Consider the following 26,606-nt stretch of genomic DNA (forward strand, 5'->3'; position numbering starts at 1 on the left):
CGGGCACCCGGGAGCTGACGGAGGCCACAGCGAGGTGAGGACCCCGATCCCTCGGGCCCAGCTTCTCTGACTCCACCCCATCACCTCCTCCGGGAACTCTGTGGGCTCCCAGGGCCCCTCAGTGTCGGCTCCCTTCTCCTCCTCTCCTTCCTCCCTGCTGCGACCCGCCCCTCCTTGTTGCGGGGCCTCTGCCCCCCTCCCTCTTTGCCTTCCTCAAAGTCCGCTGTGCCCCACGGGGACACGCCCGCACCTGCCGCCTCCAGCTCTCAAGCACCTCCTGGCTCCCAGACAGTGGCTAAATGCCCTTGAGCCCAGACTGAGTCACCCACCAAGAGAGGGGAATCTGACTCAGGGTCCGAGGCTTAACACCGCAATCCCCAGCCGGGCCTTGGGAATGGAAGCTAAGCGTAGAGAGGCCAGAACTGGCCCTGAGATGGAAAGGGAGCCCTGGGCTAGAACCCAGTAGGTGAGCATCAGGGATGGGAGCCGCGGTAATAAAGGCAAACATCAGAGGCCAGGCAAGGGTCAGAAGTGGCCAGAGCTACAGATAGAACTTACGACTTGGTTAGAATATCGGAGCCTGAGAAGCTGTATACTACATAGCAAATCCAGAGGAGAGGGACAAAGGTAAATTTTGAGAGATGGAAGTGGAAGTGGAGCCAGGACAAGAACAGGACGGGGGAGAAATGAATTTGAGATGGATCCAGGTTATGGAGCAGGATTAGGGGTATGCTGGCCCAATGGGGCAGGGCTAGGGTAGGGAAAAGGCAGGCTCAGAAAAGGAAGGTTTGGATGGGGGGCAGGGGAGTTCGCATTGCTGAGTTAGAGTTTGGGTGTCTCTGTGTGTGTTTTCACACTGCTGAGTCTGTGTATGCGCGTGTCTTCATATAGCTGAGTCTCTGTGTTGTGTTTTCACACTGCTGAGTCTATGTGTGTGTGTTTCCACACCACAGCTGAGTCTCTCCCTCTTTCTGTGTGTGTGCGCGCATGCGCGTGTGCATGTGTACATGCATGTACATGCGTGGGGAACAAAGAACACCTAGGACTAGGACTGCCTCTCCCCTTTGGTCACTCATTTGTACAGCCAGGTTCTCCACCCATCTCTGTTTCCTAGGTGGCCTCTACGCAGGCCAGGACCCCACACACTGGGATTAGTAGGGGCCTTCTGGGTAGCCTGACCACAGCAGGCAGGATGTGGGGGTGGCCAGGCTAGAGGGACAGGAAGGAAGTCTGAGGAGAAACAATAGGTGGAAGGGGAGGAGGAACTGGGAATGACCAGGATTAGGATGTCCACCCTGAACCTCAGCTCTGGAAACTAGTGTGAGTGGGGCTATTTCTCCTTCTCCGTCTGTGGCCTGCCCCTCTCCTGTCTTACTCCGCAGCTGGATCTGGCCAGCTCAGTGGCCTCTGCTTCTCAGCCTCCTCACCCTGCCCTGCCCTGTAGCACACTCCAGCATCTTGTTCTGTGCTTACTCAGCTGAGTGCACAGAAAGCAGGAACAGAGCTCAGAGGCAGACACTTGGGGACCTACACCAGCACCCCTTGCTGCGAGAACGGGCCTCAGTCTAGTCTGTTCTTACCTCCTGGGATGGCTCTGTCCCCAGATCACAGCCTTTGGGCATTCCTCTTTGAAAGAAGACTGGAGGCTGGTACTCCCCATCCAGGCCTCAGACTTTGTGGTAGGGAGGGGGGATCTCAGCCTGAGCCCTCCCTTCACCCTGCGCCTCCCCCCAGCAATGGCCTGAGAGCCCATGGCTGCCCCTCAGGACCTGGACATCGCTGTGTGGCTGGCTGCGGTGCATCTGGAGCAGTATGCAGACACTTTCCGGCGGCATGGCCTAGCTACAGCTGGTGCAGCCCAACGCCTGGGCCACGAGGAGCTGAGGCATTTGGGCATCAGTGCTACCGGACACCGGAAACGCATCTTGCGCCTGTTGCAGGCGGGCTCTGAGGGTTCCCTGGATTGCCAGGAGGATAGTACCATGGAGCCATCTCCCAGCCCAGCCCCTGATGACCAACCCCCTAAGCCTGTGCCCAAGCCCAGGACAGTGTTTGGGCTCAGTGGCCCTGCCACTGCCCAGAGGCCTGGACTGAGCCCAACCCTCCGGGATCCAGAAGTATCCAGGGACTCAGGGCGCAGCCAGAGGTCCTCCCCTCTCCATCCTTCCTCCTCTGAGCAGCCTTCCATCCCGAAAACCATGGAGATGATGCCCAATGCCATCTACTTCGGCCTGGAGTTAAGAGGCGGGGCCCAGGCAGCTCAGGACAAGTGAGTTGGCTTGCTACCTGGGAATTTGATCCTGAGGAGAGGAAGAGATCAACGGGGCATGAGGGCTGTCCTTTCCCCTTAATAATCAACAGAATTTCTTTCCAGGACTCCAGACAGTTCCCAGGCCACTGCCCCAACCCCTGCCTTCAGGCCCACAATAGGCACAGGTAGGCAGGTTGCTAGAGAGGAACTGTGCCCACCTGCATCTCGGACACTCACCTGATTCCCTCTCCCCTTTCACTGCCTCTCTCCTCACCCTGGCAGTGCACATCATGGATCCTGGTTGCCTGTACTACGGTGTCCAGCCTGTGGGGGTCCCAGGAGCCCCTGACAAGAGAGATGGCAGAGGTGTCTGTCAGGACAGGACTGAACACAGGTGAGTTCTCAGAGGGACAGTGGTGGGGGAATGAGGGAAGCTTAAGGAGCAGTTGAGTTAGCAGTGGTGGCCGTGTGTCCAGTTACGCATCAAATGCGCATTGAGCATTCCCTTGGTGGCAAGCAAGCACTAAAGATGCAGGGCATATACAACTGACTCATTTTTGCTCCCAGGCAGCTTGTGACGCAATGGGGCAGACAGACCACAAAAGAAGTATGTAAGCAAATGATACATAATTAAAATTCAAAAGTACTGCTTTCATTCAGCAAATACCAAACACTGAACACTGCTACATGCCAGATAAAGACACTTAGGGAAGTCAGTATATGCAGAAATCCCTTTTTCAAAAAAGTCTCTTTCTTTGTGAAGGTGTATTTTTATTTAATGTGTATGGGTGTTTTGACTGCATATATATCTGTGTAGTATGTGCATGTCTCGTGCCCTTGGAGGCCAGAAAAGAGTGTTAGATCCCCTGAGACTGGAGTTATAGATAGCTCCGAGCCACCCTGTGTACTGGGAATTGAACGCAGGTTCCCTAGAAGACCAATAAGTGCTCCCAGGAGCTCAGTCATCTTCTTACAGGAAGACAGTTAATAAATGGTTTTGTGTGTTTGCATTTCAAGACTCACCCTCAGACCAGGCTGGCCTCAAACTTGGATGGCCACCTGTCTCTGTCTCCTAAGTGCTGGGATTGAAAGCTTGCACCACAACCACCTAGCAAATGTTAGTTTTTTATACAATGTAGTAGAAGAGGTTTAGAGAGCTGGGGGACGGGGAGTTAGAAAGGTTTGTAGCTTTTCACTGAGTTGTTGGACGATTAAAAAATATCCTCTGTGCTGAGGATTGTATTCAAATGCTGTCCTCTGTCTACACACACACACACACACACACACACACACACACACACGGAGGTGGGGCACAGGTATACAACGGAGAGGGAGGAGAAAGGGAGGGGGAAGAGGGGAATAGAGGATAACATTTGAGTAAAAAGTTGAAGGACCTGAACTGAAGAACTGGCTATGGAAAGTTCTGAAGGCAGAGGGAATGGTGGGAATACAACCTGGGGAGATGCTGGTGCAGTGGGAAGGCAGTGGTGTGGCTGGGTCAGGTGGGTGTGACTGAGAAGGGGAGATGGCAGAAGGAAAGGGGCCCCAGGGGTAGGACCTACACTGGTGGTCACTCTTACATTTAGTGGCATGGGAAGCCACCAGAGAGTTCTGACTTAGATCGTGGCAGGACGCTCTATTTGCTTTGCTGGGAACGACGTGGCGGCAGAAGTGGCGGAGGCTGTTAAGAGTGTTTCCTTGGGGGCAGTGATCTGGGCGAGCCCTCTCAGCGTGCAGTGGTGGGAGCAGAGTTGATGAGAAGTGGCTGCATTTTGAGGGTAAAGTGTCACACTGCGTTGGTGCGTGAGAGGAAGATAGCAGCCAGGCATTAGCTATGGGGGCCTCATCGTGAGCCTCTGCTGTCCTCTTTGGTAACCACTAACCACATGTGATTGCCGAGCCTGTGAAACATGCTGGTCTGCACCAAGAAGAGCTGGGAACGTCAAATGTCTGCCAGAACTTACTGCCAAAAAAGTGCACTAGATGAATGCAACGTATATATAAAGAAATATCTTAGTAATTGTTTAGTGTGTGAGGGGTGTGTACATATGTGTACATATACGTGTGCACAGGTGCACGTGCACGTGCATCCGTGTGTGGAGGCCAGAGGATGATATCAGCTGTCTATGTATTTTTTACCTTTTTTTTTCTTTTTTTGAGATGGGTCTCTCACTGAACCTGGAGTTCAGAGGCTAGGTTGGCCAGCAATTGATTGCTAGCGACCCACCCGCCTCTGTTCCTCATTGCTGGGCTGCAGAAATTCAGTACGGTGCCTGGCTTTTCATGTGTGCTGGGGATTTAAATTCATGTTGTCATGTTCATGTACCAAGAACTTTATCCACTGAACCATCTTTCCAGCCTCCCATCTTAGTGATGTTTACATTAATTGCATACTAAAATACTACATATATTATATATGTATAATATATGGGTTATATAAAATAGGGATTACTAAAAAAAAACCTATTTTTTAAACATTTTAAAAATTATTTTATGTGTATGAGCGTTTTGGCTGCATGTATATTTGTATACTGCTTACATGCCTATTGCTCTCAGTGACCAGAAAAGGGTGTTGGATTCCCTGAAACTGGTTTTATGGGTAGTTGTGAGCCATCATTTGGGTGCTGGGGATCAAACCTGGGTCTTCTGTGAGAACAGCCAGTCCTCTTGACTGAACTGAACCATCTTTCCAATGCCAATATTTTTTTCTTTAGGTTGCTAAATTACATATATAGTCCTTGTTGATTTCTATTGGATAACGCTGTTCTGAGCACATGAGAGTTCATGGAGTGTGGTCTGAGACAGGAAGACTGCATCAAGCAAGAGGGGGGAGACAGACCTGGAACTCTGCTTCAGACATGAAACGTGAGGTGTTTAGTAAATCCAGGAGCCAATGACAAATAAAACCGCTACCACATCTACCTATCATTTGGGTAGGCTATCTGAGCCAGAGATTTCAATATGGAAACTGTCGACATTGAGAGGGAGTGTGGAGGGAGAAGAGACCCAGTCCAGAGCCTCAATGTCTTCCTGCATCCAGAGGTTTGGGGAAGAGAGTCAGTCATTAAATAGACTCAACTAAATAGTCAGAGAAGGAAGATGATGTCATCGAAGCCAAAGGAAGGACGTAAGGAAGAGGGAGAGGTCAGCTGTGTCCTTCTGCTGAGTGGGTTGATGCTTAATAAGTCTGGACAGAGAATGGACCTCTGGAATCATGTAGGTCACTGGGGACTCTGACAAGGAGTGGAAGGGGTGAGAGCCCGATCAGTGCATTTAAGACAGAATAGAGGGAAACCGGTAGGTGGTCGTGCACACCTTTAATTCCAGCACTAGGAGGCAGATCTCTGAGTTTGAGGCCAGCCTGGTCTACAGAGTTAGTTCCAGGACAGCCAGGGCTACTTACAGAGAAACTTAAAAAAAAAAAAGAAAGAAAAGGAAAAATAAAATAAATCGAAAGGATTACAAAATACAGACTATATTGCTGCACTTCTCTATAAAGAACAAAGATATAGAATGACCGTTAATGGCAGGAGTGGAGTGAAGCAAACAGTTTTTTTTTTTTTTAAAGATTTATTTATTATGTACACAGTGTTCAGCCTCCATGTATGCCTGCAAACCAGAAGAGGGCACCAGATCTCAGTACAGGTGGTTGTGAGCCACCATGTGGTTGCTGGGAATTGAACTCAGGACCTCCGAAAGAGCAGTCCGTGCTCTTAACCTCTGAGCCATCTCTCCAGCCCCCCGAAGCAAACAGTTTTTATATGGAAGGTTGTATGTGTCTGTAAGTGGATAAGGACAATTTGGTGGAGAGGAAGGTGGGAAAATCCGCAGTGATGTCTTTGTGTAGGTGAGAGTTGTGAAATCAAGTGCATGGGGGGAGAGCCTGGCGTTAGACGGGTGTTTATTACAGTCACAGGAGGTAGGCAGAGTATGTGCGTGAAATCGGATTGACGTGGCGCTGTGAGTCTGTGGGACTCTTGTCTGATTGCTTCAGTTTCTCAGTGCAATAGGAAGCAAACAGAGTAGAGTAGTGGTTCTCAACCTTGGTTGTACCACAGCCTGGGAATGTTTAAAACTACAGGTGTCCGAGCCTAACTCCCAGAGATTAAAATTTACACGGACTAATATTTGTTTAAAGTTTCCCAGGTTTTGTACTGCCGAGGCTGAGAACCATTGGATTAGTACAGAAATCTGTCCTTTGTAAGAAGATGCCATAGGCAAAGACCTGGAGGATGAGAGAAGCATAGCAAATGCGTTTTAGGCAAAATGTGCAAAGACCCTGGAGAATGGAGAGAGTGTGGCTGGACATAGCAAGCAAGGGCAAGGTGGAATAAGATGAAGTCATGGGACTTCATTTTGCAGGTTCTTGTATGTAGCTCATGCATAGAAATCTGCGTTTATCCTAACTATGAATGGGGCATTATTGAAGTTTCATGTAGAGGAATGCAGTGATCTCATTTGCATTTTTCAAAGAGCACTGGTGACTCTGAGAGAAGGGACTGTGGGAGGGAGGACAAGAATGAGAGCAGGTGGCCATTTGGGCGATTTGCTTCATGCCAGTGAGAATCTTTGGGAGCTAAGTCGGGGGAAGAAAGGCAAGAACATCTTGGAGAAACAATAGCAATAGTAATATGCTCTGTGTGTGTGTGTGTGTGTGTGTGTGTGTGTGTGTATGTTGATGAGCTATGAAGGACCATGGTAGGATGGCATTTGCACATCTTTCCTACTTCCAGAGGAGAGAGACTGACATTTCCCAGTAAAACCTCCAAAAACACTCAGGATGAAGCTTCATGACAACCCTTTGGGTTGCTAGTTTCTTTACCCCATTTCTTTACAAAGTAGATCTCGCACCTGCCAGACATGCGATAGGTGCTTATGGGTAGGGGTGGGGAACTTACCAAGAGATTGTCAAGGGCACCTAGTTTGACTTGTGTTCCTCTTGTACCCATAATGCTCAGCAGGCAGGATCTGGAGACACGGGAAGATGCTGGCTATGCCAGCCTCGAGCTACCCGGGGACACCATCCTTTCAGTACCCACCCATGATGCAGAAGAGACCAGTGATGACCTCATTTCACCCTATGCCAGCTTCTCCTCCACCACAGATCGTCCCATGCCGCTGCTCAGCGGCTGGCTGGACAAACTCTCACCTCAGGGGTAGGGCTGCTTGGAAGGGAAGGGAGAGGAGAAGGGATTAGAGATAGGTAGGGTACAGACGGGTTCTAGGCCGAGTCATCGCCCACAGCACGCATTCCCAAACACCTAAGTGATCTGGGCCTCTTCCTTCTTCAGAAATTATGTGTTCCAGAGACGTTTTGTGCAGTTCAATGGAAGGAGTCTGACGTACTTCGGCAGTGACAAGGTAGGGGCTGGCGTTGCTACATGGATACCGGAGAGGGAAAGACAGGGAGGCTGACTAGAAGGATGGGAAACCTAAGGCTGCAGCTGCTCACTGTCAGCATCTGAGGGAGCTCAGCTGCTCACTGTCCGCATCTGAGGGAGCTGGCTCAGCAGCTGTAACCATGTGCATTGAATGCTGAGTTCATGAGTTCGGTGCACGGAGCTCAGTTCTTGTCCCCCTGGATTCCTGGGCTTTCTCCGTAGGACCCCTTCCCCAAAGGTGTGATCCCTCTGACTGCCATTGAGATGACCCGAAGCAGCAAGGACAACAAATTCCAGGTCATTACCGGCCAGAGAGTGTTTGTGTTCCGCACAGAGAGTGAGGGTGAGGGTCCGAGCCCACTGGGTTAGGGCAGGAGGGAGGCTAGGTTAACTAACACACATCCCACTGACCTGCTTCTCTGTCCCCATGGCCCACCAGCGCAACGTGACTTATGGTGCTCTACCCTGCAATCCTGCCTGAAGGAACAGCGCCTCCTGGGCCACCCCCGTCCCCCTCACCCACCACGACCCCTCCGCACCGGCATGTTGGAGTTGCGTGGACACAAGGCCAAGGTGTTTGCTGCCTTGATCCCTGGAGAGTTGGCGTTGTACAAGAGTGAACAGGTAAAGAGAGCTGGGCAGGAGCTGATGAGCCTGGCTTGCCCGTTCTGGACTCTAACAGTGTTGTGCACCCCTAACCCCACTAGGCCTTCTCTCTGGGCATTGGGATCTGCTTCATTCAACTGCAAGGCTGCAGTGTCCGAGAGACCAAGAGTCGAAGCTTTGATCTGCTCACACCCCATCGTTGCTTCAGGTGGGGCCCAGACTGGTGGAAGGCGAGGCTAGGGTCTTCTCAAGGGAGATCACAAAGGTGCAGAGGGCTGGAGGCCTCCTCCAGGGGTTATCAATGGGTAGAGACGACGAGTTCAGTGAACAAGGTCAGGATGTCAGGAAAGGAAGATGGGATAGCTCAGTTGTTCCAGTTGCTTGTCTAGCATGCACAGAACCCCAAGTTCAATCCCCAGCATGACATAAATCAGGCATGGTACTACATGCTTCTGATCCCAGTCCTCAGAGCCAGAGGTTCAGAGGCTCAGAGTCATCTTCAATCATATAAAAAGTTTGAGGCCAACCTGGGATAGATGAGACCCTGACAGAAATTAAGTAAGAATAATAGTTCTGACCCAGAAGTGGCTTCTAGAAGCTCCTGTAGGAATGGCCATTGGGATAGGATGTGGCGGGAGGTCCATGCCCATGGACTGGCTGTCCACCCCTCAGCTTCACAGCCGAGTCTGGGGGGGCTCGACAGAGCTGGGCGGCCGCTCTGCAAGAAGCAGTAACCGAGACCCTGTCTGACTACGAGGTGGCTGAGAAGGTCTGGTCAAACCGGGCAAACCGACATTGTGCAGACTGCGGGGCCTCCCGCCCGGATTGGGCTGCCGTCAACCTGGGGGTGGTCATCTGCAAGCAGTGTGCAGGTGAGAGGTGAACCTGAGGCACAAACGGGGAGGGGGAGGAGAGGGACTGCTGGCTGGGGGATGCTGGGCGGGACTCAGAGCACTCTGACACACGGCTTTCCCATACTTTCAGGCCAGCACCGGGCCCTGGGCTCTGGGATCTCCAAGGTGCAGAGCCTGAAGCTGGACACGAGTGTCTGGAGCAATGAGATAGTGCAGGTGAGGGGTCTGAGGGAAGCGGTGGGGAATGGAGAGGGAGCATCCAAAAGCAGACTTGGGGTCCAGCTTGGGGATGAGGCTGTCAGGAGACTTTTGAGTTCTGGTCACTCATCTTGGCCTCATGTCATTCTGCAGTTGTTCATTGTCCTGGGAAATGATCGTGCCAACAGCTTCTGGGCAGGGGCACTACCCCCAGGTGAAGGGCTGCATCCAGATTCAGCCCCTGGCCCTCGGGGAGAGTTTATCTCCCGCAAGTACAAGCTGGGTCTCTTCCGGAAGCCCCATCCTCAGCATCCGGATCATAGCCAGCTTCTACAGGTAGGAGGGACAGGTCAGTGTTCATGGGGGATGGGGTGCAGTCTGTATTGGAATGCCTAGACCTGGGTGGTTGGTAATGGCTGCTTTTGGTGATAAACTGGAGGAGCTCTTGGGTTGTGGAGGAGGCTGACGGAGATCCTTCATTCCCTGTAGGCACTCTGTGCAGCTATGGTGGGACCCAACCTGCTAAAGAACATGACCCAGCTCCTCTGCGTAGAAGCCACGGAGGGAGAGGAGCCCTGGTCCCCTTCAGTCCTCAATGGCAGCTTGCTTAGTCTTCTACCATCAGGTCATCCTCTCAAGTAACTCCCTATCTCCCTAGGAGTTCCCACACCCAACCTGTGACTCATTTCTTTCAGGAGGGGCCCATTACCTCATTCTCCTATCTATCGCAATGGCAGGCTTGGCAGTTTCCTAAGCTCTCAGACTTCCCGAGGTCAAGGGATGAGCGATAAGACCCTGAGGTCACTGCCTAGAACAGAATGTGCCCAGGTGTTAGTACCTTACCATCTTGACAGCATCAACCTGCCAGGCAGGTCTCAGCTTCCTGGGGACGTTCTTATTGCTGGAATAAGTAGCTGGTTTAATGATTTTGGCTACCACTTATCAGACTGGATATGTCAGGACACTTAAAGATGGCCGTGCTCTGGTGTGCCCACCTAGAACCGCCTGCCTGGTTGGGTGGCTGGTGGGGAGAGAAGTAGGTGAACACTAGGCTAGAGGCCTGTCTCTGTCCTTTCCTCCTGTGGCACTCTGGGTAGTGAGGGACTCAGTCCCACTGGGCTGCACTTCATGCTGTTGGTGGAACTGGGTCCCATGGTCTGGTCCCACTGGATGCATTTTCCAATGGAAGTCCCGCCATCCCTGCATTGTCCTCACCTGATCCCTTCTTCCCCTGGCAGACTCCTCCCCTGGAGTATACAACGAAGTGGTAGTGCCCGCTTCTTACAGAGGCTTCCTATACTGCGGTCCCGTCAGCAACAAGGCTGGAGCCCCACCCCTCCGCAGGGGCCGCGATGGTGAGCAAGCTGGAGCCAGGGGATGGGAGGAGACAGGTTAGGGCTAATGTGTTGCAGAGAGACAGAAAGACAGAGCTGGGATAGGAAAGTGCCCTGGAGTGGACTAGGATGCTAGAGGTCGGTCAGGTCACAGCACTAGATGACAGTCAAGAGATTCTGCTCTGACGTCAGACTATCTGGGTCAAATGTCCACTCTGTTCCCTCCTCCTTGTGTGACTCAGGCATGCTGCGCGACAGCAAGCCTCAGTTTTCCCATCTGCAGGGCAATGTTTAAATACAAACCCACTTGCTAGAATGACTGTGAAGATTTCGTAGTATCAGCCATAGGAAGAAGGCTTGACGTAAAATAAGTATGTGGGAACGGGGACTGTGACACGGGGCTGGTGACAGCTCCTCTATCTCTCTTCCACTTAGCTCCGCCCCGCTTGTGGTGTGTGCTGGGAGCTGCCCTGGAAATGTTTGCATCAGAGAGCAGCCCTGAACCTCTCAGCCTTCTCCAGCCCCAGGATGTTGTATGTCTGGGTGTAAGCCCCCCACCTGCTGATCCAGGTGACCTTGACAGGTGACACTCCCCTCTCCATCCCGCTCTTACCAGTACCCAACCTGGCAGTGCCCTCATTACCCCCTGCTATCCTCCTGACATCATCTATCCTTCAGGTTTCCATTTTCCTTTGAACTCATCCTCACTGGGGGAAGAATCCAGCATTTTGCCACAGACGGAGCAGACAGTCTGGAGGCCTGGATCACCGCAGTGGGCAAGGTGAGGAGAAAAGACCCCTCTCCAGCAGCTCACAGTGTCCCCATCCCCACCCACTCCCACCCTATTCTCTTCCAACAGGCAAAGTTGGCTGAGTACTTATTCTGTGCCAGTCCCTATGTTTTAAGAAGTACTCACTCAATGTCTCATTTAATTTTTATAACAATCTTTAGAGGTATTTTTGATGATCTATTTTATGAAAGGTCTTAGAGGTTAGGAATTCATCCGGTTAAGGTCACAGAGCTAGGAGGCAGGGCACTAAAATTCAAGGAATTTTAGCCTGTTATTCTTGCTGCCATCTTCCTGCCCTCTCGTTTTCCAACAGGCAAAAGCTCCTTTTTTTTTCCCCCTTCAATGAAACAGGGTCTTGCTATGTAGGACTGGCCTTAGACTTTAAGCAATCCTCCTGCTTCTGCCTCCTGAGCAGTGGGATATTAGGCACGCGCCATCATGGCCAGCTATAAGTACTTTCATGAATCTTACTTTCTCCATACCTCGACAAGTCGGTCTCTGTATTTGAGCCTCCTTTCCTGGAAGTAAAAAGTTTAGGCTCAGAGCCAGACACCCTGAGATTTGAGTCCTACAGCTTAGCCCCAGGAGCTCTTCCATGTCTGTAGGGTGGGTGTAAAGGTTCACCCCTAGGGATGAGGGTTAAGTGACATGTGAAGCCCACACACAGTAAGCCCTCTCTCTGTGGGCGTTGAAAGAACGGTGGTGGTGACGCTGATGATGACGACAATCGCTCCCATCCTAAAACGGCTTTTTCCCCGAGTTCTGTTCACCTTCAACTTTTCACCCTGGTACCTTCCTTTCCTCCTGACAACTTCTCAGAAAGCTGTGTGCAGCCCGCTGTTCCTCCTTAACCCCTTGTGGCTGCCTTCCTCTGCCTAGACTCTCCAAAGCTGCTCCCCTGAATGTCATTAGCGACCTCCCATGTCCAGAGGTCAGGAGCCATCCCTCTGGCCTCCCTCTATCATCTCTGCCGCAACTGACACCCTGTTTACCCTGCTGTGGTCTCCTGACTGTTTGTTCTATCCATGATAGGGTATGCACAGAGCTCGAGAGGAAGCATTTTGAATCTTTCATAACAGTTTGTCAGAATGATTTTATTTGTTGAATCTAATTATACAAGTTAAGAATTTGTTCTTTTTTCTTTCTTTTTTTTAGTATTTTTTACGTTTATATATACATATGTATATTATATGAATGTGTGGCCTGTATGTGTGTGTGTACGTGTGTGTGTGTGTGTATGAATGTTTGACCTGTATTATGTATGTATACAGTGTGCATGCACTGTGCCCACAGAGGTCAGAATAGGGCATCAGATCCCCTGAAGCTGGAGTTGAGGATGGCTGTGAGCCACCATGTGGGTGATAGGAATCGAAACTCAGTCTTCTGCAAGAGTAAACAAGTGTTATAAACCACTGAGCATCTCTCTAGCCCGTCTTTGCTTCTTCATTTTAATTTTCTAGCAGTTAATATTTACTGTTTTTGATGAAAAGTATCAGTGACAGATTGGAGCTCTTAAAAAACAAAACCAGGCCGGGCGGTGGTGGCGCACGCCTTTAATCCCAGCACTCAGGAGGCAGAGGCAGGCGGATCTCTGTGAGTTCAGGCTAGCCTGGTCTACAGAGCAAGTTGCAGGACAGCCAGGGTTACGCAGAGGAACACTGTCTCAAAAACTGAAAAAAAAGAAGGGGGGGGGGGAAGACAGCCACACAGGGTCTCCCGTATGCTGGAGTAAACTGAATGAATTTCTTCCCTGTCTGTTCCTCTCCCTTGGACCCCTGTCTTTTTCCCTTCTTTCCCTTCCCACCCGTGTCCACTTCTACCTCCACAGTGGTTCTCCCCGCTCAGCTGTCACCAGCTGCTGGGTGCTGGGTTGCTGCGGATGGGACGCCTGTCGCTACGGTCCCCCTCCCACGCAGGCCCGGCTCCTGGTCTCTGGCTGTCAGGGTTCGGCCTCCTTCGTGGTGACCACCTCTTCCTGTGTCCAGCGCCAGGCCCTGGTCCCCCAGCCCCTGAGGATATGGTGCATTTACGGCGTCTACAGGAGATCAGTGAGCAGGGGTGTGGAGAGGGCTAGAGGGTGGCCATGGGCAACAGCGAGACGGAACCTTTTTTATTTGGAATCCTTATGGGAAAGAACAGAATGTAATAACAGATCTAGGGTCTGAAGTCAGACTACCTAGCTTTGGACCCCATTCCCAAGCTTGTGTCCTCGGAGGAGTTACTCAACTTTTCCATGCCTTGGATTTTTAATCTTAAAATGGACAACAGTAAGACCTTCCTCCAAGGACTAGAATGAGGTTCAAATAAGGAAATACTTAAATACTTTTATCACAGAACCTGGCAGGAAGCAACTTGTAAATACTCAATAAATATTATTTGCTGGTTGGGGACCAGGACGAGGGACTAGGTGTGTAAGACGTCTTCACTGTTGCCTTCTGGAAGAGGAACATGCTAGAATAATGCAGTAGGACTCTGGGAACAACAGACCTGAGTCTTAACTCAGCTTTGCCCCTTTTAGCAAATTATTTAACCTCTGAGCACTCGTATATCACATGGGTGTACTAGTATATAGTTTACCCGTGGAGCATTGTTTGTAAGGCTGCTAACCTGGCACCTATATACCTATGAGTCTTCACTATGATGATAATGTTCAAGGATTCTTCTTTAGGTGTGGTCTCTGCAGCTGAAACTCCAGACAAAAAGGAGCACTTGGTCCTGGTAGAGACAGGAAGGTAATGTTCTACTTATCTGTGATCCTTTGAACCCAGCTTCCTCCCACCCCTTCCTTCCTGCTTCCTCAAAGTTGCTTCCCCTGTTTAGGGAACTATCTAGGCTTGGTGTGGTTGCCCCCTGCTGGTAGCTCTGGGAAGTCGGCTCCTTGTGTTCCTCAACTTCTGTCTGATCTCTGGAGCAGGCTCTAACTCAGGTTTCTCGGGTCTCAGGACCCTGTATTTGCAGGGGGAAGGCCGGCTAGACTTTGCAGCGTGGAACACAGCTATTGGGAGTGCAGCTGGAGGGGGTGGCACAGGGCTGCAGGAGCAGCAGATGAGCCGGGGCGACATCCCGATCATTGTAGATGCTTGCATCAGTTTCGTCACACAGCATGGTGAGTGGGCGCCGACTGACAATGAGCCAGTGGGGAGGGGTTGGAGAAGGCCGGTGTGCGTGTGTGTGTGTGTGTGTGTGTGTGTGTGTGTGTGTGTATGCATGCGTGCGTGTGTGTGTTACCTGGAACGCAACGCCAGCTGGCCATGTGACTCTCTGAGCCTTAGTTCCCTCATCTATTAAATGGAACCATCGGTCCCCATTTTCCATTCTAGTGTGACAATGAGATGGTGCTTGTCAAACCAAGAGTACAGGGCCCAGCAGGCTGTCCCTGCTCAGAGGTGACACTGGTACAGAGGGCGAGAGGGACACAAGAAATGTGAGGATTCAGAGAGATGGTGGACTGAGAGGAGGCGTCTATGAGGCAAGGGCTAACCTGGGCAGGACAAGATCCCCGAAGGTCTGAACAGAATAGCTCTATGGAAGAGAGAATGTCCAGGATTCTTGGTATTTGTGGAGTCTGGCCTAATGAATCTACATCCTGTATAAACATTTTTTAGGAGGATGAATATTGAAAAAGAAAAATTCTTAGGACACCAAGGTGGTTACAGAATCTGGGTTCTATCCCCAGCATCAAAACCAGCCAAGGAAACAAAGGAAACAACTGGGCCTACTACAACTATTCAGTAATTTGAGGTAGAAGGAGTCCAAGTTCAAGGCATTAGGCTATGAAACAAGTTCAAGGGCAGCATAAGCAACTTAGTGGGAGCTCATCTCAAAATACAAAAAGGGCTGAAGGTATTGATTATGGATAAGGTTCTTATCCTGGCATGGATAAGAACCCAGAAACTCTGGGTTTAATCCTAGTATTGAAGGAAAAAAGAAAGACACCTTTATGACCATACAAAGAGTTGTATTTTACCAGTCATGGGCAGTGGATAGATAGTGGCTAATGACATTCTCCCCACTTTGGCGGTAACCTCATCCAGTGATCTTACACTCACCAGCTCCTCGCTCCCTTTTTAGCTTCCCTAGTATTCAGTCTGAGGCCTCAAGAGAAGGCCCGAGATGGACACACCTTCCCCTCCAAGGTCTGCATGGCAGTACTCATTTGGCAGCTGTTGGTTCAGGTGCTACCACAGGGCTGTCGGCGAGGAGGCTGGGGGAACAGGGAAGGCCCTGCGAGGCTCACAGGCTACTGGGAAAGATGGGTATTAAGAAAACAAACATCATCAGCTCTCGTTATTTGCCGGAGTTATGTTCTACAAAGCCACTGCAAACACTTAATTACTTGAATACTGAATATCATTCCCAGGGGAGAGGCAGGATGAGAGTTCTCGGAACTTCTGGTCACAAGGTTTTTACCAACCAGTTCACAAAAAAACAAACAAAAACAACAAACAAACAAACTTGTTTGGCATGTTTTGTTGTGTAAAGGCAGTTTATTTAATATATATGGTTGATTCAATGACACTCAGTTCAAGCTCAACATCAGCACAAACAGACCTGAATGAAACTTATTTAATGTTCTCTGTAAACCACATCACAGGGTCCTCATGCAACACTACCTCATGCAACAATCTACATACTCTTGAAAGGGCGTTTTCACCAGCAAAATCACCAGCAGAAAGAAAAGGAACATATGACTAAATATTTCATAAAAGGGATGTGGCTGGGGCCACAGCTCAGTGGCAGAGTATTTGCCTTGTATGTGTGAGGCCCTGGTTTCCATCCCTAGTTCCTCAAAAAGAAAAAAAAGGATATTTATTAATAACCTGAGACCTTAGCTAGGAGCATGTGTGTGGGAGAAAGAGCTGACTTTTTCTTTACTCTGTCTATGTTACAAGTTAACCAGAAGTGCACAGGCTCTCTGTAGCCACAGTTTCTATATCTGTATACTCAGCCAACTAAACACAGAAAATTTGAAAACAGTTGTAGTGACTATATATATTGGTCATTCTTTACATCATATTAGGTATTATAAGCAATCCAGAGATGATTTACATAGGGTTATGTGTAGTGATATTTCATTTGTATTTTAATAAATAAAGCTTGCCTGAAGATCAGAGAATAAAACAGTCACACTGACTGGTCAACCTTACTGACCAGGCAGTGGTGGAACACACGTTTAATCACAAATGAAATATCACTATAGTTACGTGCAAATGCACCACTTCATATAAGAAACTTAAGCATCCATAGAGTTGGTCATTGATGGGAGGACTGCTGAATACAATCCCCCATGGATACTAAACAATGACTTACTGATGTTAGGGTTACAGATAAATTTTGTTGATCAGGTGAATGAGCAGTTTTAGAGGATGTGGACAATGCAGTCAACCATATTGTGATTTCAGAGAATATTTCATAAAAATAAAAGTGGGAGCTACAGCCTGATGGTTATGCCATGCATGCCGGTGAGGTCAAGAAAGGACTTTCGGGGGCTGGAGAGATGGCTCAGCGGTTAAGAGCATTGCCCGCTCTTCCAAAGGTCCTGAGTTCAATTCCCGGCAACCACATGGTGGCTCACAACCATCTGTAATGAGGTCTGGTGCCCTCTTCTGGCCTGTAGGCATACACACAGACAGAATATTGTATACATAATAAATAAATAAATATTTAAAAAAAAAAAGAAAGAAAGGACTTTCCAGCAGGGAGTTGAGAACCAAGACTGGTCTAGCAAGTAGCTGAGACCAAGCAGCCACATAGCATGGGGTTGATGATCATCAAGGGGCTGCTGGGTGGGTGGTGTTCTTCAATATCTGTCTTCACACAATATTGAACAGGGGCTATTGGTTGTTTTCAGGGCTTCGGCTGGAAGGTGTCTATCGGAAAGGGGGTGCTCGGGCCCGCAGCCTGAAACTCTTGGCTGAATTTAGGCGGGATGCCCGGTCAGTGAAGCTCAGACCACGGGAACACTTTGTAGAAGACGTTACTGACACGCTCAAACGCTTCTTTCGAGAGCTTGATGACCCCGTGACCTGTGCTAGGTTGCTACCTCGTTGGAGGGAGGCTGCAGGTACTTCTGAGACTCCACTAGGATCTCCATTTTCTTCTGTCAGCATCCACAAAGCTCTCGTGTGGAACTGGTGCATGAGCCCCCTCCTCAACATTCCCCACCCTGGCTGATCTTGGCTTGGGGCAAGTCCTAGTATGCTTTCTACTAATGTGATGAACCTCACGATGAAAAGCAACATGGGGAGGAAAGGATTTATTTGTCTTAACATTTCCACATCACGATCCATCTCTGAGAAAAGCTAGGGCAGAAAGTCAAGCGGGAATCACGGCAGAAAACTGCTTACTGGCTTGCTCCCGATGGCTTGCTCAGCCTTTTTTCTTACACCTGTCCATGGATGGCACTACCCATAGTGCAGTGCACTTGGCCCTCCTGCATCAATCATTAATCAAGAAAATTCTCCCACAGACATGCCCACAGGCCAGTCTGATGGAGACAACTTGTCAGCCGAGGCTCACTCCTCCCTGGTGACTCTAGCTTTGTGTCAAGTTGACAGAAAATGTCACAGTGAAGGAGGCAGAGAGAGAGAGAGAGAGATCCATGCTGGGTTTGTTTCTCAGAACGTCTCTGCTCTCAGCCTCCATTCTCTTCCTGGTTCCTCTCCAGCTCTCCTCTTCTCTATCCCTAGAGCTTCCTCAGAAGAATCAGCGCCTGGAGAAATACAAGGAAGTGATTGGCTGCCTGCCTCGAGTCAACCGCCGAACACTGGCTACCCTCATTGGGCATCTCTATCGGTCAGTATGGTCGGGCCTTCTCAACTTCCTTTCCTGATCCTTCACACTTTAAACCAATGCCACAATCTCATTCATTCATCAATTTCACGAATAGCTGTTACGTGAGGGTGACAGCTCAAGGTTCAGAGAATGGATTTAGGGACTATAGAGACTTAGGTTTTAATCAGGTCTTCCATTCTAGCAATGTGACTTTAGGTTGGTGTCTAAGTCAGGGTTTCTATGGCTGTGAAAAGGCACCATGACCGCAGCAACTCTTATAAAGGAAAACACTTAATTGTGGTGGCTTGCTTGCAGTTTCAGAGGTTTAGTCCATTATCATCATGGTGGGAAGCAAGGTGGCAGCTGAGCTGAGAAGTTACAACAGAGAGTATATGGTCTTAAGGCCTGAAATGTTTATTCTCGCCCTTTACATAAAAACTGATACTTGCTCTAGTAATGACCACCTGTACCTTAACTAGGTTCCTGAGATAGTCAAAGCTCCTTGAGGTCAATGCTGTCTTGTTCACTGACTTAGCCTAGACCCTAGCATACAGTAGAGGGGTAGTAAGTGCCTGCCCAATTAACTAATGTGTTGGTGAAGTGAGCATGGACTGGACTCAGGACCCAGATATTCTCATTCTCTCTCTCTCTCTCTCTCTTTCTCTCTCTCTCTCTCTCTCTCTCTCTCTTTCTCTCTCTCTCTCTGCAGGGTGCAGAAGTGTGCGGCTCTAAACCAGATGTGCACGCGAAACCTGGCCCTCCTGTTTGCACCTAGTGTGTTCCAGACGGATGGGCGGGGGGAGCATGAGGTGCGGGTACTGCAGGAGCTCATCGACGGCTACATCTCTGTCTTTGACGTAAGGCTTTCCTAACCCTGCCGTACAACCCCTCCACCTCACCCCTGTGGACTCAGCGTCTGGACCCTCATCCCAAAAGCCCTCACCTACCCCTGGATTAGCACCTCCCTCCCAGAGTCCTGGGCTTTCTTCTTCCACTACTTCAACCCCCAACGTCCTCTCATCATTGATTCCTGGCTCTTCAGGCCTCTGACCTTCTTCTCCAGTTCCTCTTTGACCTTGATGTGTGCCCCGCTTCCCTCCTTTCCTAGCAGCCCCGGAAATAACTTTTGGCCCTTTTGCAGATTGACTCTGACCAGGCAGCTCAGATCGACTTGGAGGTCAGTCTCATCACCACCTGGAAGGATGTGCAGGTAACTTGCCCTGCCTTAGACTGCTCAGTGGGGCAGGAAGGACGACACCACCACAGGAACCGAGCCTTCTGCCTGCAAAGCTTCCTTTCACCCTGTCTTCCTGCACCTTGACTCTTGGCTCTTTGGTAGATGGGGAATCCCCAGAACGAACTGCTTTGGGTAGTGTATTTGGTCTTCTATTCTACCGTGAGGATTCTTCAGTATTTCACTTTCTCTGTGGTACTGAGTACTAAAACAAGGGCCTCACAGAGCCTAGGCAAGCAGTCTCTCACTGAAATACATCCCCAGCACCCTACTTCTAAGTGCAGGAGATCTCAGGAAAGCCAAGTTTAGTAGCCCATGCCTGTAATCCTAGCACTTGGGTTGTGGAGGTAGGAGGATCAAGAGTTCAGCCACAGAGACCTCTGCAGGTCAGGGAAGGGAATGCAGCTCAGATTATATACTTGCCTAGCATGCATGAATCCCTCAATTGGATCCACACACAAAACCAAGCGTGGTGGTGGCACATGGTTGCAATCCCAGCACTTAGAAGGTAGAAGCAGGAAGATCAAAAGTTTAAGGTTATCCTCAGCTACTTAACTAGCAGTGTCAGGCTGGATCTACGTGAAACAGGTCTCGGAGTTCAAGGCCAGCATGAGTCCTTGGGGGATATGGGGTGGGGCAGGAAGAATATTGTTTAAAATACAATAACAAGTACTGTTGAGGACATCCTATGTTCCAGAAATCTCTAATCTCATGTTAGCACCACAAACTCCATTAAGTAGGTAGTCTCATTTTTTTTTTTTTTCAAATAAAGAATTGAGGCTCTTGAGTCACTTCTTCGAGGTCATAGTGGGTGAGTGGCAGAGAAGGGACATAAGCAGTCTTGACTGCAAACCTCTTCTTGAAGCCATTGCATCTCACTGTCTGAGGTGGCACCACATGAGGCCAAACCCACAGTCTCCCAGGTCTGGAGCTCAAGTCAAGGCCCAAGGCATGCTGGGAGTGAGGGCTGGAAGGAGACCTTTGTTGGAGGAGCTACAAAGGAAGCATTCTTCCATCCTGTATTTTTGTGACCTCTGTGTCCTCCTCTATCTCCCCTCAGTTGTCCCAGGCTGGAGATCTCATCATGGAAGTTTATATAGAACAGCAGCTCCCGGACAATTGTGTCACCCTAAAGGTCAGTCTTTAGGGACTGGAGGGGAAGGGGAGAAGGGCGGGCGCAATGGTCTAATCAACATGGTTTCTTTTGTGGGTATGTTAGGTGTCCCCAACACTGACTGCTGAGGAACTGACTAACCAGGTGCTGGAGATGCGAGGGACAACATCAGGGACAGACTTGTGGGTGACATTTGAAATTCTTGAGCACGGAGAGCTCGGTGAGCACGATCACACATTTGTGTGTGTGGACACATGACCAAGGTCATCAGTTACTTCCCTGTTGCCAGATGTCATGGCCATTTTACTAAGTCAACTCATCCACATGAGAAGGTGCTCCCGTAGTGGATGGATTCTTTTTCTCAGTCTTCTCTTAGCTTCAGCAAAGGTTTCCCCTCTATCTCAAAGGAGGCTCCTTTTCCTTGTTTGCCCTGATTGAAGTGTTAGAAGAGCCAGAAGTCAATACTGGGCCTTTTTTTTTTTTCTTTTCTACTTACATTCTTCCCCATGGCTTTAAATACCATTAACTGACACTCAAATTAATTTCAGTGAGCTGGAAACTCACTATGTAGATGAAGTTGGCCCTGATCTTATGGAAATTCTCCTGCTTCTTTCTACCAAGTGCTGGGATGACAGGTATACCCTAGCATGCCTGGCTGACAGCCCACATTTTTATCTCCGGTTCAGATCTCTCCTCTGTACTATAGACTTACATATGCAGTTGCTTAGTGACACTGCCATTCCCACAGGCATTTCAGTACTGTCATTTCCTCCCTTGCTAGGCCCCTCCTCAATATAAAGCCCAAACTGTTCTCTGGCTTTTCTTTTTCAGCAAATAGTACCACAGTTCACTCAGCTCTCAGGTCCAGAAGTCTAAGAGTTCTATGCCCACCCCTCTTCATCTTCATACTCAATGCAGCAATTAATTAGTCCTGCTGATTGCATTCATTTTTCTCCATCTCTATTGTTTCCACCTCCCTAGTCAGAGTCACCATTATCTGTCTGTCTCCCAATAGGAACCACTGAACTGCATGGCTCTAGACTGGAGAGGGCTGGAAAATGTTCTGCTTTTGCCTCTCTACTACTCTCTACTACTCTGAAGAGTAGTCAAATGAACATTTCAAGTATAAACCAGATCACACGATTCCTATGGTTAAAACCTTCTGATGGGTTCCTAATGAATTTGTGATAAAACTCAAAGTCCTTATGGCCTGCGAACCCTTGAATGCATGGCTGCTGGTTATTTCTAAGAGACCATCCCACATCAGCCATCCTCTATCTCCTCTATCTCTTTGCCAGAGCATGGTACCCTCTCTCCATGCTGAGGACTGCACATAGGTGTTTAAGGATGGAAGGCAGGCGTGCACCACCGAGTCCCGTGTATCCCTATTCAGGCCACACTGACTGTTTAGTTCCTCCAAGAAGACTTTCTTGACACATGGCATTTGTTCTTATGTTTGCTCCTATAAGATCTGACCTGAAGCTGTGGTGGTGCACACCTGTAACCCTAGCAGTAGGGAGGCAGGGACATGTGGAGGACAGTCTGTTCTGGCTTCCAGGCCAGACAGGGCTACATAGTGAGGCATTATTTCAAAGCAAAGAAACGTCCCAAACCCAAATCAAACAAATAAATGAAAAATATCATCCATGATCTTATGTAGTTTACTTTGCTTAATCTTTTAATAGGTTGGTGAGCCTTGTCTACAAATGCAACTTCTAACAGGCCTTGCCTGCCTAGCCTACCTCACTGCTCACCCGCTTTTTTCCCTTTGTCCCTTTGTTCTCTGTGTGTCTCTTAAATATTGTTTATTTAAAAGTGATTATTGGGGGCTGGAGAAATGGTTCAGTGATTGAAAGTGCCACAGAGGACCAGAAGTTTGTTCCAAGTACCTACACTGGGTAGCTTACAACTGCCTGTAACTCTAGCTTCCAGGAAAACACACACACACACACACACACACACACACACACAACACACACACACAAATTAAAAATAGATCCTTTTTTTTTTAAATTATTGCTGGTCTCTATTTTGCTCGATTACCCATTTACTGTTGGCTCCTTCATTAGGCTGTAGCTTCAAGAAAGCGGGCCATATGTAGCGATCTCCCCGCTGTATCCCAGGGACAGCACACCTGGCATAGCATCAGGGTTAAAATAAATGTCTGTGATTAGATAGGTGGATGAGGAGATGAGGTGGGGGCTCCAGTCTTTGGTTAGCTTTTCTGATTACTACCTGCCTCGGTCAACATTTCCCTTCAGAGAGGCCACTGCACCCCAAAGAAAAGGTCCTAGAGCAGGCCCTGCAATGGTGCCAGCTTCCAGAGCCCTGCTCAGCCTCTCTGCTCCTGAGAAAAGTCTCCATGGCACACGCTGGCTGCCTTTTCACAGGTGAGCCTCCTCCCCCAGCCCAGCACTCCTCAGACCTCTCTCCCAGTAGCCTCCACCCGGCATTGCTCTTCTGTGCCCAGGAGTCCGGCGGGAGAGCCCACGGGTGGGCCTGCTTCGGTGTCGTGAGGAGCCACCTCGCTTGCTGGGAAGCCGCTTCCAGGAGAGATTCTTTTTATTGCGTGGCCGCTGCCTGCTGCTGCTCAAGGAGAAGAAGGTGACACCGCAGGGCGAGAGGGCTGCAATGTTGGGTGGCCGGTCAGGCAGCAGGGGCTGTAACGGTACCAGCCCCTGGCTCCATAGCTCATATCCTCGCCAATCTCATTGCTTCCCTAATGTTGCCCTTTCTGACTCCACGATCGCATGTTCCACTGCACCCATGGCTTATTGATTTTCCTAACCACCGTGTTTCTTGTACCTCTCGATCTTAACGCCTCTGTTCATGTTCTCAGAGCTCTAAACCAGAACGGGAGTGGTCTCTGGAAGGTGCCAAGGTCTACCTGGGAATCCGCAAAAAGTTAAAACCTCCAACACCGTGAGTGTTCCTCCCTAGCCCTGACTTAGAGCTTTCCTGCCATTATCTCCCTGCCTTTTGGTTATTCTTTCACTGGTCCCTTTGCCTTTCAGGTGGGGCTTCACTTTGATACTGGATAAGGTACACCTGTGAGTACCTCCTAACTTGCTTGCTTCTTCTCTGGCTCCGCCCTGCTTCCCGTCCGTGTGCATGCGTGTGCCTGCGTGTATGTGTTCATGTGTGCGGAGATCAGAGGTAAACTTCAGGTGTCATTCACGAGGACCTGGGGCTTGCCGGTTAGGCTAGGCTGGGGGCCTCAGAGAGCTGCCTGTCTCCACCTCCCCAGCTCTGGGATGATAGGCACTAGCCACCATCCCAGCACCAGCTTTTCTTTTCTTTTTAATCAAGAAGATTTATGTGTATGAGTCATTTTGCCTGAATTTATATCTGTGTACCATGTGCATGTCTGGGGTCCCCAGAGGTCAGACCCCTGAAACTAGGGTTACAGGTGGTTATGAGCCACCACACGGGCGCTTCGAGTTGAACCCAGGTCCTCTGGAGGAGCAACAGGAGCTCTTAACCACTGAGCCCTCTCTCTAACTGCTCCTTTTTGACATGGTGCTGGGAATCCAAATCTAGTCCCTATACTTGCATGACAAACACGTCATACGAACTGAGATCTCTCCCCAGCCCTGCCCTGTCCTCTTTCCTCTACTGTCCCCTTCTCCATTCCTTCATGCTTAGTGCTAGGACTCTTTCTGCTTCCTGATTCCCTCTGTTCATCCACAGCTGTCTGTCCTGCACTGATGAGGACGAGATGTGGGACTGGACCACAAGCATTCTTAAAGCTCAGGTGAGGAGAAGGAAGAGACTGAAGGCTGGGCTTCTGGTACCTTTGGGGACCAGCCATACCCCCTAGTGCCTCCCAGGTCCACTAGTGCCAACATCTCACTGTCTCCTCAGCACGATGACCAGCAGTCGGTGGTTTTACGTCGTCGTTCCTCCTCTGACCTTGCTCGTCAGAAGTTTGGCACTATGCCCTTGCTGCCCATCCGAGGAGATGACAGTGGAGCCACTCTTCTCTCTGCCAACCAGACCCTGGTGAGCCCCTACCCCCAGCATGTCCTAAACAGCTGATCCCTGCCATTACCTTTGTCATGCTGCAGGAGGAGACAGCGTGCCTGCGTGCCAGATGCCCACCCACTCGCCACCACCCTCTTGTCCACATTCTTTGTGCCCTCACTTCCTGCCTCCGTCTCCTGTTGTCTTACTTTGTCTCTGTCTCTCCCTCCCCTCTTCCCCACTCCACCTATGTCCAGCGGCGGCTACACAACCGGAGGACCTTATCCATGTTCTTTGTGAGTATTGTGCTTGCTCTGGCTTTGTGTCTATTCCTGTGTGTGTTCCACGCTGCCTACGCCCTGGTGCACTATGTGTCTGTTCTGAGGTAGGCTGTCAGTAACAGAGGAAGACAGTGAGGGGTGATACAATGAGGGAAGGAGAAAGTAACTACAAATCTGAGAAACAAAAGAAAGAGGGTTTAAGCAAATGCATTCTGGAGCCAGATAGATCTGGATTGAAGCCTCACCAACTACTGTTTCCTTACTATGTGATTCAGGGCAACTTAACCCCTCTGCATGTCACTGTCTTGCAGTTTGACCCACTTGCATGGGGTTGTTGTGACATCATATATGTCAAGTATTTTGTAGTGTCTGACTTAAGGAAGAACTTGATCAAGGATTAATAATACCGTAACTCTAACACTGTGCCCATCCTCGGCTGTCCCATTCCCATACAGCCAATGAAGTCACCCCAGGGATCTGTGGAGGAACAAGATGAGCTGGAGGAGCCTGTGTATGAAGAGCCAGTATATGAGGAGGTCGGGGCCTTCCCTGAGCTTACCAAGGACACGACCGCCTTCTCTTCCACATGGGAGTGGACAGCCAAGGCAGAGTCGCCCCTTGCCAGCCACAGGTCCTTTGATCAAACCCCCCTCTCCAAAGCAAACATGTTGGGCCAGGAGGAGAGGATACCTGACTCTTCTCCAGGCCCCCATTCAAAGAGCAGTCCTCAGGCACGGGGATCCCTGGAGGAACAGCTGCTGCAGGAGCTCAACAACCTCATCCTGAGGAAGGGAGAGCCTGCTACATGTCCAGAAAGTCCTTCTCAGCCCATCAGTCCCCAAACCCCCAGCCTGACTAGCCTTCCAACACAGGCACCCAGTTTACCCACCCAAACTCCCTGCACTACCAACCCACCCTCCAGCCAGCCCCTCACATGACCCTAGGGCCAGCAGCTGAGGAGGTAGGTAACCAGAGGAGGAGTCAGGCGCTCACCATGGCAGACACCACGGGGGGCTTCTTCTGCCCTTGATGGATGACTCTGGAATCCAGTATGGTACCATGGAAGGAGCACTGGACTGAGACCTGAGACTGTGTCTCAAGGATGATCATGGCCCCTTTCTGGGCTCAGCCCCTTTATTTGTACTATGAAGTCACTAAAATAAAAGAGGAGCAAACAGCAAATTATGCTTCTGAGCAATAAGCCCTAATACTTTCCCTTAATAAGAGCAGCTCCTGTTTTATATATTTGATACAGTGCTTCAGTGAGAGGTGTGGTGAATAAGGACTGTTGTACTGCATTAAAGAAAAGCATACATTTGGAAGCTAGAGATATGCATGAGGTCCAAATCTATCTTATTCACTTTCCATGTACTGGAAACCCTTAGGCCCTAGAGTGGGGTGACTGATTGAAGTTGGGAGCTGGGGCAAAGGGGAACCAAAAAAGAATGGGTCTCTATTAATAAACTTTGGAACCAAGAAGGTCATTTTTCATCTACATTCATTCATTCATTCAACAAATAAGTACTGAGTATTTAATTGGTGCCAAATACAATATAAACAGAACAAACGGGGTTCTTGCTCTTACGTGGAGCCTGAAGAAAGGAAACAAAATACACACAGGCTGGGCGGTGGTGGCACACGCCTTGAATCCTAGCACTAGAGGCAGAGGCAGGTGGATCTCTGTGAGCTCCTACAGAGCAAGTTCCATGACAGGCTCCAAAGCTACAGAGAAACTCTGTCTTAAAAACCCAAAATAAAAAAAGAAAATACACACAGGTGAGTTTGGCATTTCAAAGAATCTAAGTGAGAACTTGAGTGATGTGGAT

The 26,606-nt window shown here is 49.6% G+C and overlaps 1 protein-coding gene across 2 annotated transcripts; it reads left to right on the forward strand.

Annotated features, from left to right (window-relative positions):
- Positions 1-26,244, forward strand: Arap3 (ArfGAP with RhoGAP domain, ankyrin repeat and PH domain 3). Of its 2 annotated transcripts, XM_041660051.1 has the most exons (33): positions 1-34; positions 1,735-2,269; positions 2,375-2,436; positions 2,534-2,645; positions 7,204-7,407; positions 7,543-7,612; positions 7,855-7,975; positions 8,072-8,256; positions 8,340-8,446; positions 8,911-9,110; positions 9,223-9,308; positions 9,444-9,626; positions 9,780-9,915; positions 10,529-10,645; positions 11,060-11,207; positions 11,303-11,405; positions 13,243-13,462; positions 14,083-14,146; positions 14,357-14,520; positions 17,266-17,478; positions 18,104-18,209; positions 18,898-19,045; positions 19,330-19,398; positions 20,483-20,557; positions 20,642-20,756; positions 22,798-22,926; positions 23,007-23,140; positions 23,376-23,458; positions 23,551-23,586; positions 24,227-24,290; positions 24,401-24,538; positions 24,757-24,795; positions 25,236-26,244. In XM_041660051.1, exons 2-33 carry the CDS (start codon positions 1,752-1,754, stop codon positions 25,716-25,718), a joined length of 4,632 nt encoding a protein of 1,543 aa, XP_041515985.1. In that variant the 5' UTR covers positions 1-34; positions 1,735-1,751; the 3' UTR covers positions 25,719-26,244. The 2 variants fall into 2 exon arrangements, with proteins under 2 accessions (XP_041515985.1, XP_041515984.1); XM_041660050.1 differs by lacking the exon at positions 1-34 and having other exon boundaries at positions 1,812-2,269; positions 7,213-7,407.
- Positions 26,245-26,606: the final 362 nt, after the last annotated feature.

This window comes from Microtus oregoni, unplaced genomic scaffold (assembly GCF_018167655.1).
Source record: "Microtus oregoni isolate MIOR12 unplaced genomic scaffold, Mior012 000011F_ref0000422, whole genome shotgun sequence".
In the NCBI taxonomy this organism is placed as follows: Eukaryota; Metazoa; Chordata; class Mammalia; order Rodentia; family Cricetidae; genus Microtus; species Microtus oregoni.

Excerpts from the sequence above, each read along its gene's own strand:
- Arap3 (XM_041660051.1), top strand. The coding sequence starts at position 1,752 with ATGGCTGCCCCTCAGGACCTGGACATCGCTGTGTGGCTGGCTGCGGTG. Across the intron at positions 2,646-7,203 it reads CAGGACAGGACTGAACACAG|GCTCAGCAGGCAGGATCTGG; the intron begins GTGAGTTCTCAG and ends TGTACCCATAAT. Across the intron at positions 13,463-14,082 it reads ACGGCGTCTACAGGAGATCA|GTGTGGTCTCTGCAGCTGAA; the intron begins GTGAGCAGGGGT and ends ATTCTTCTTTAG.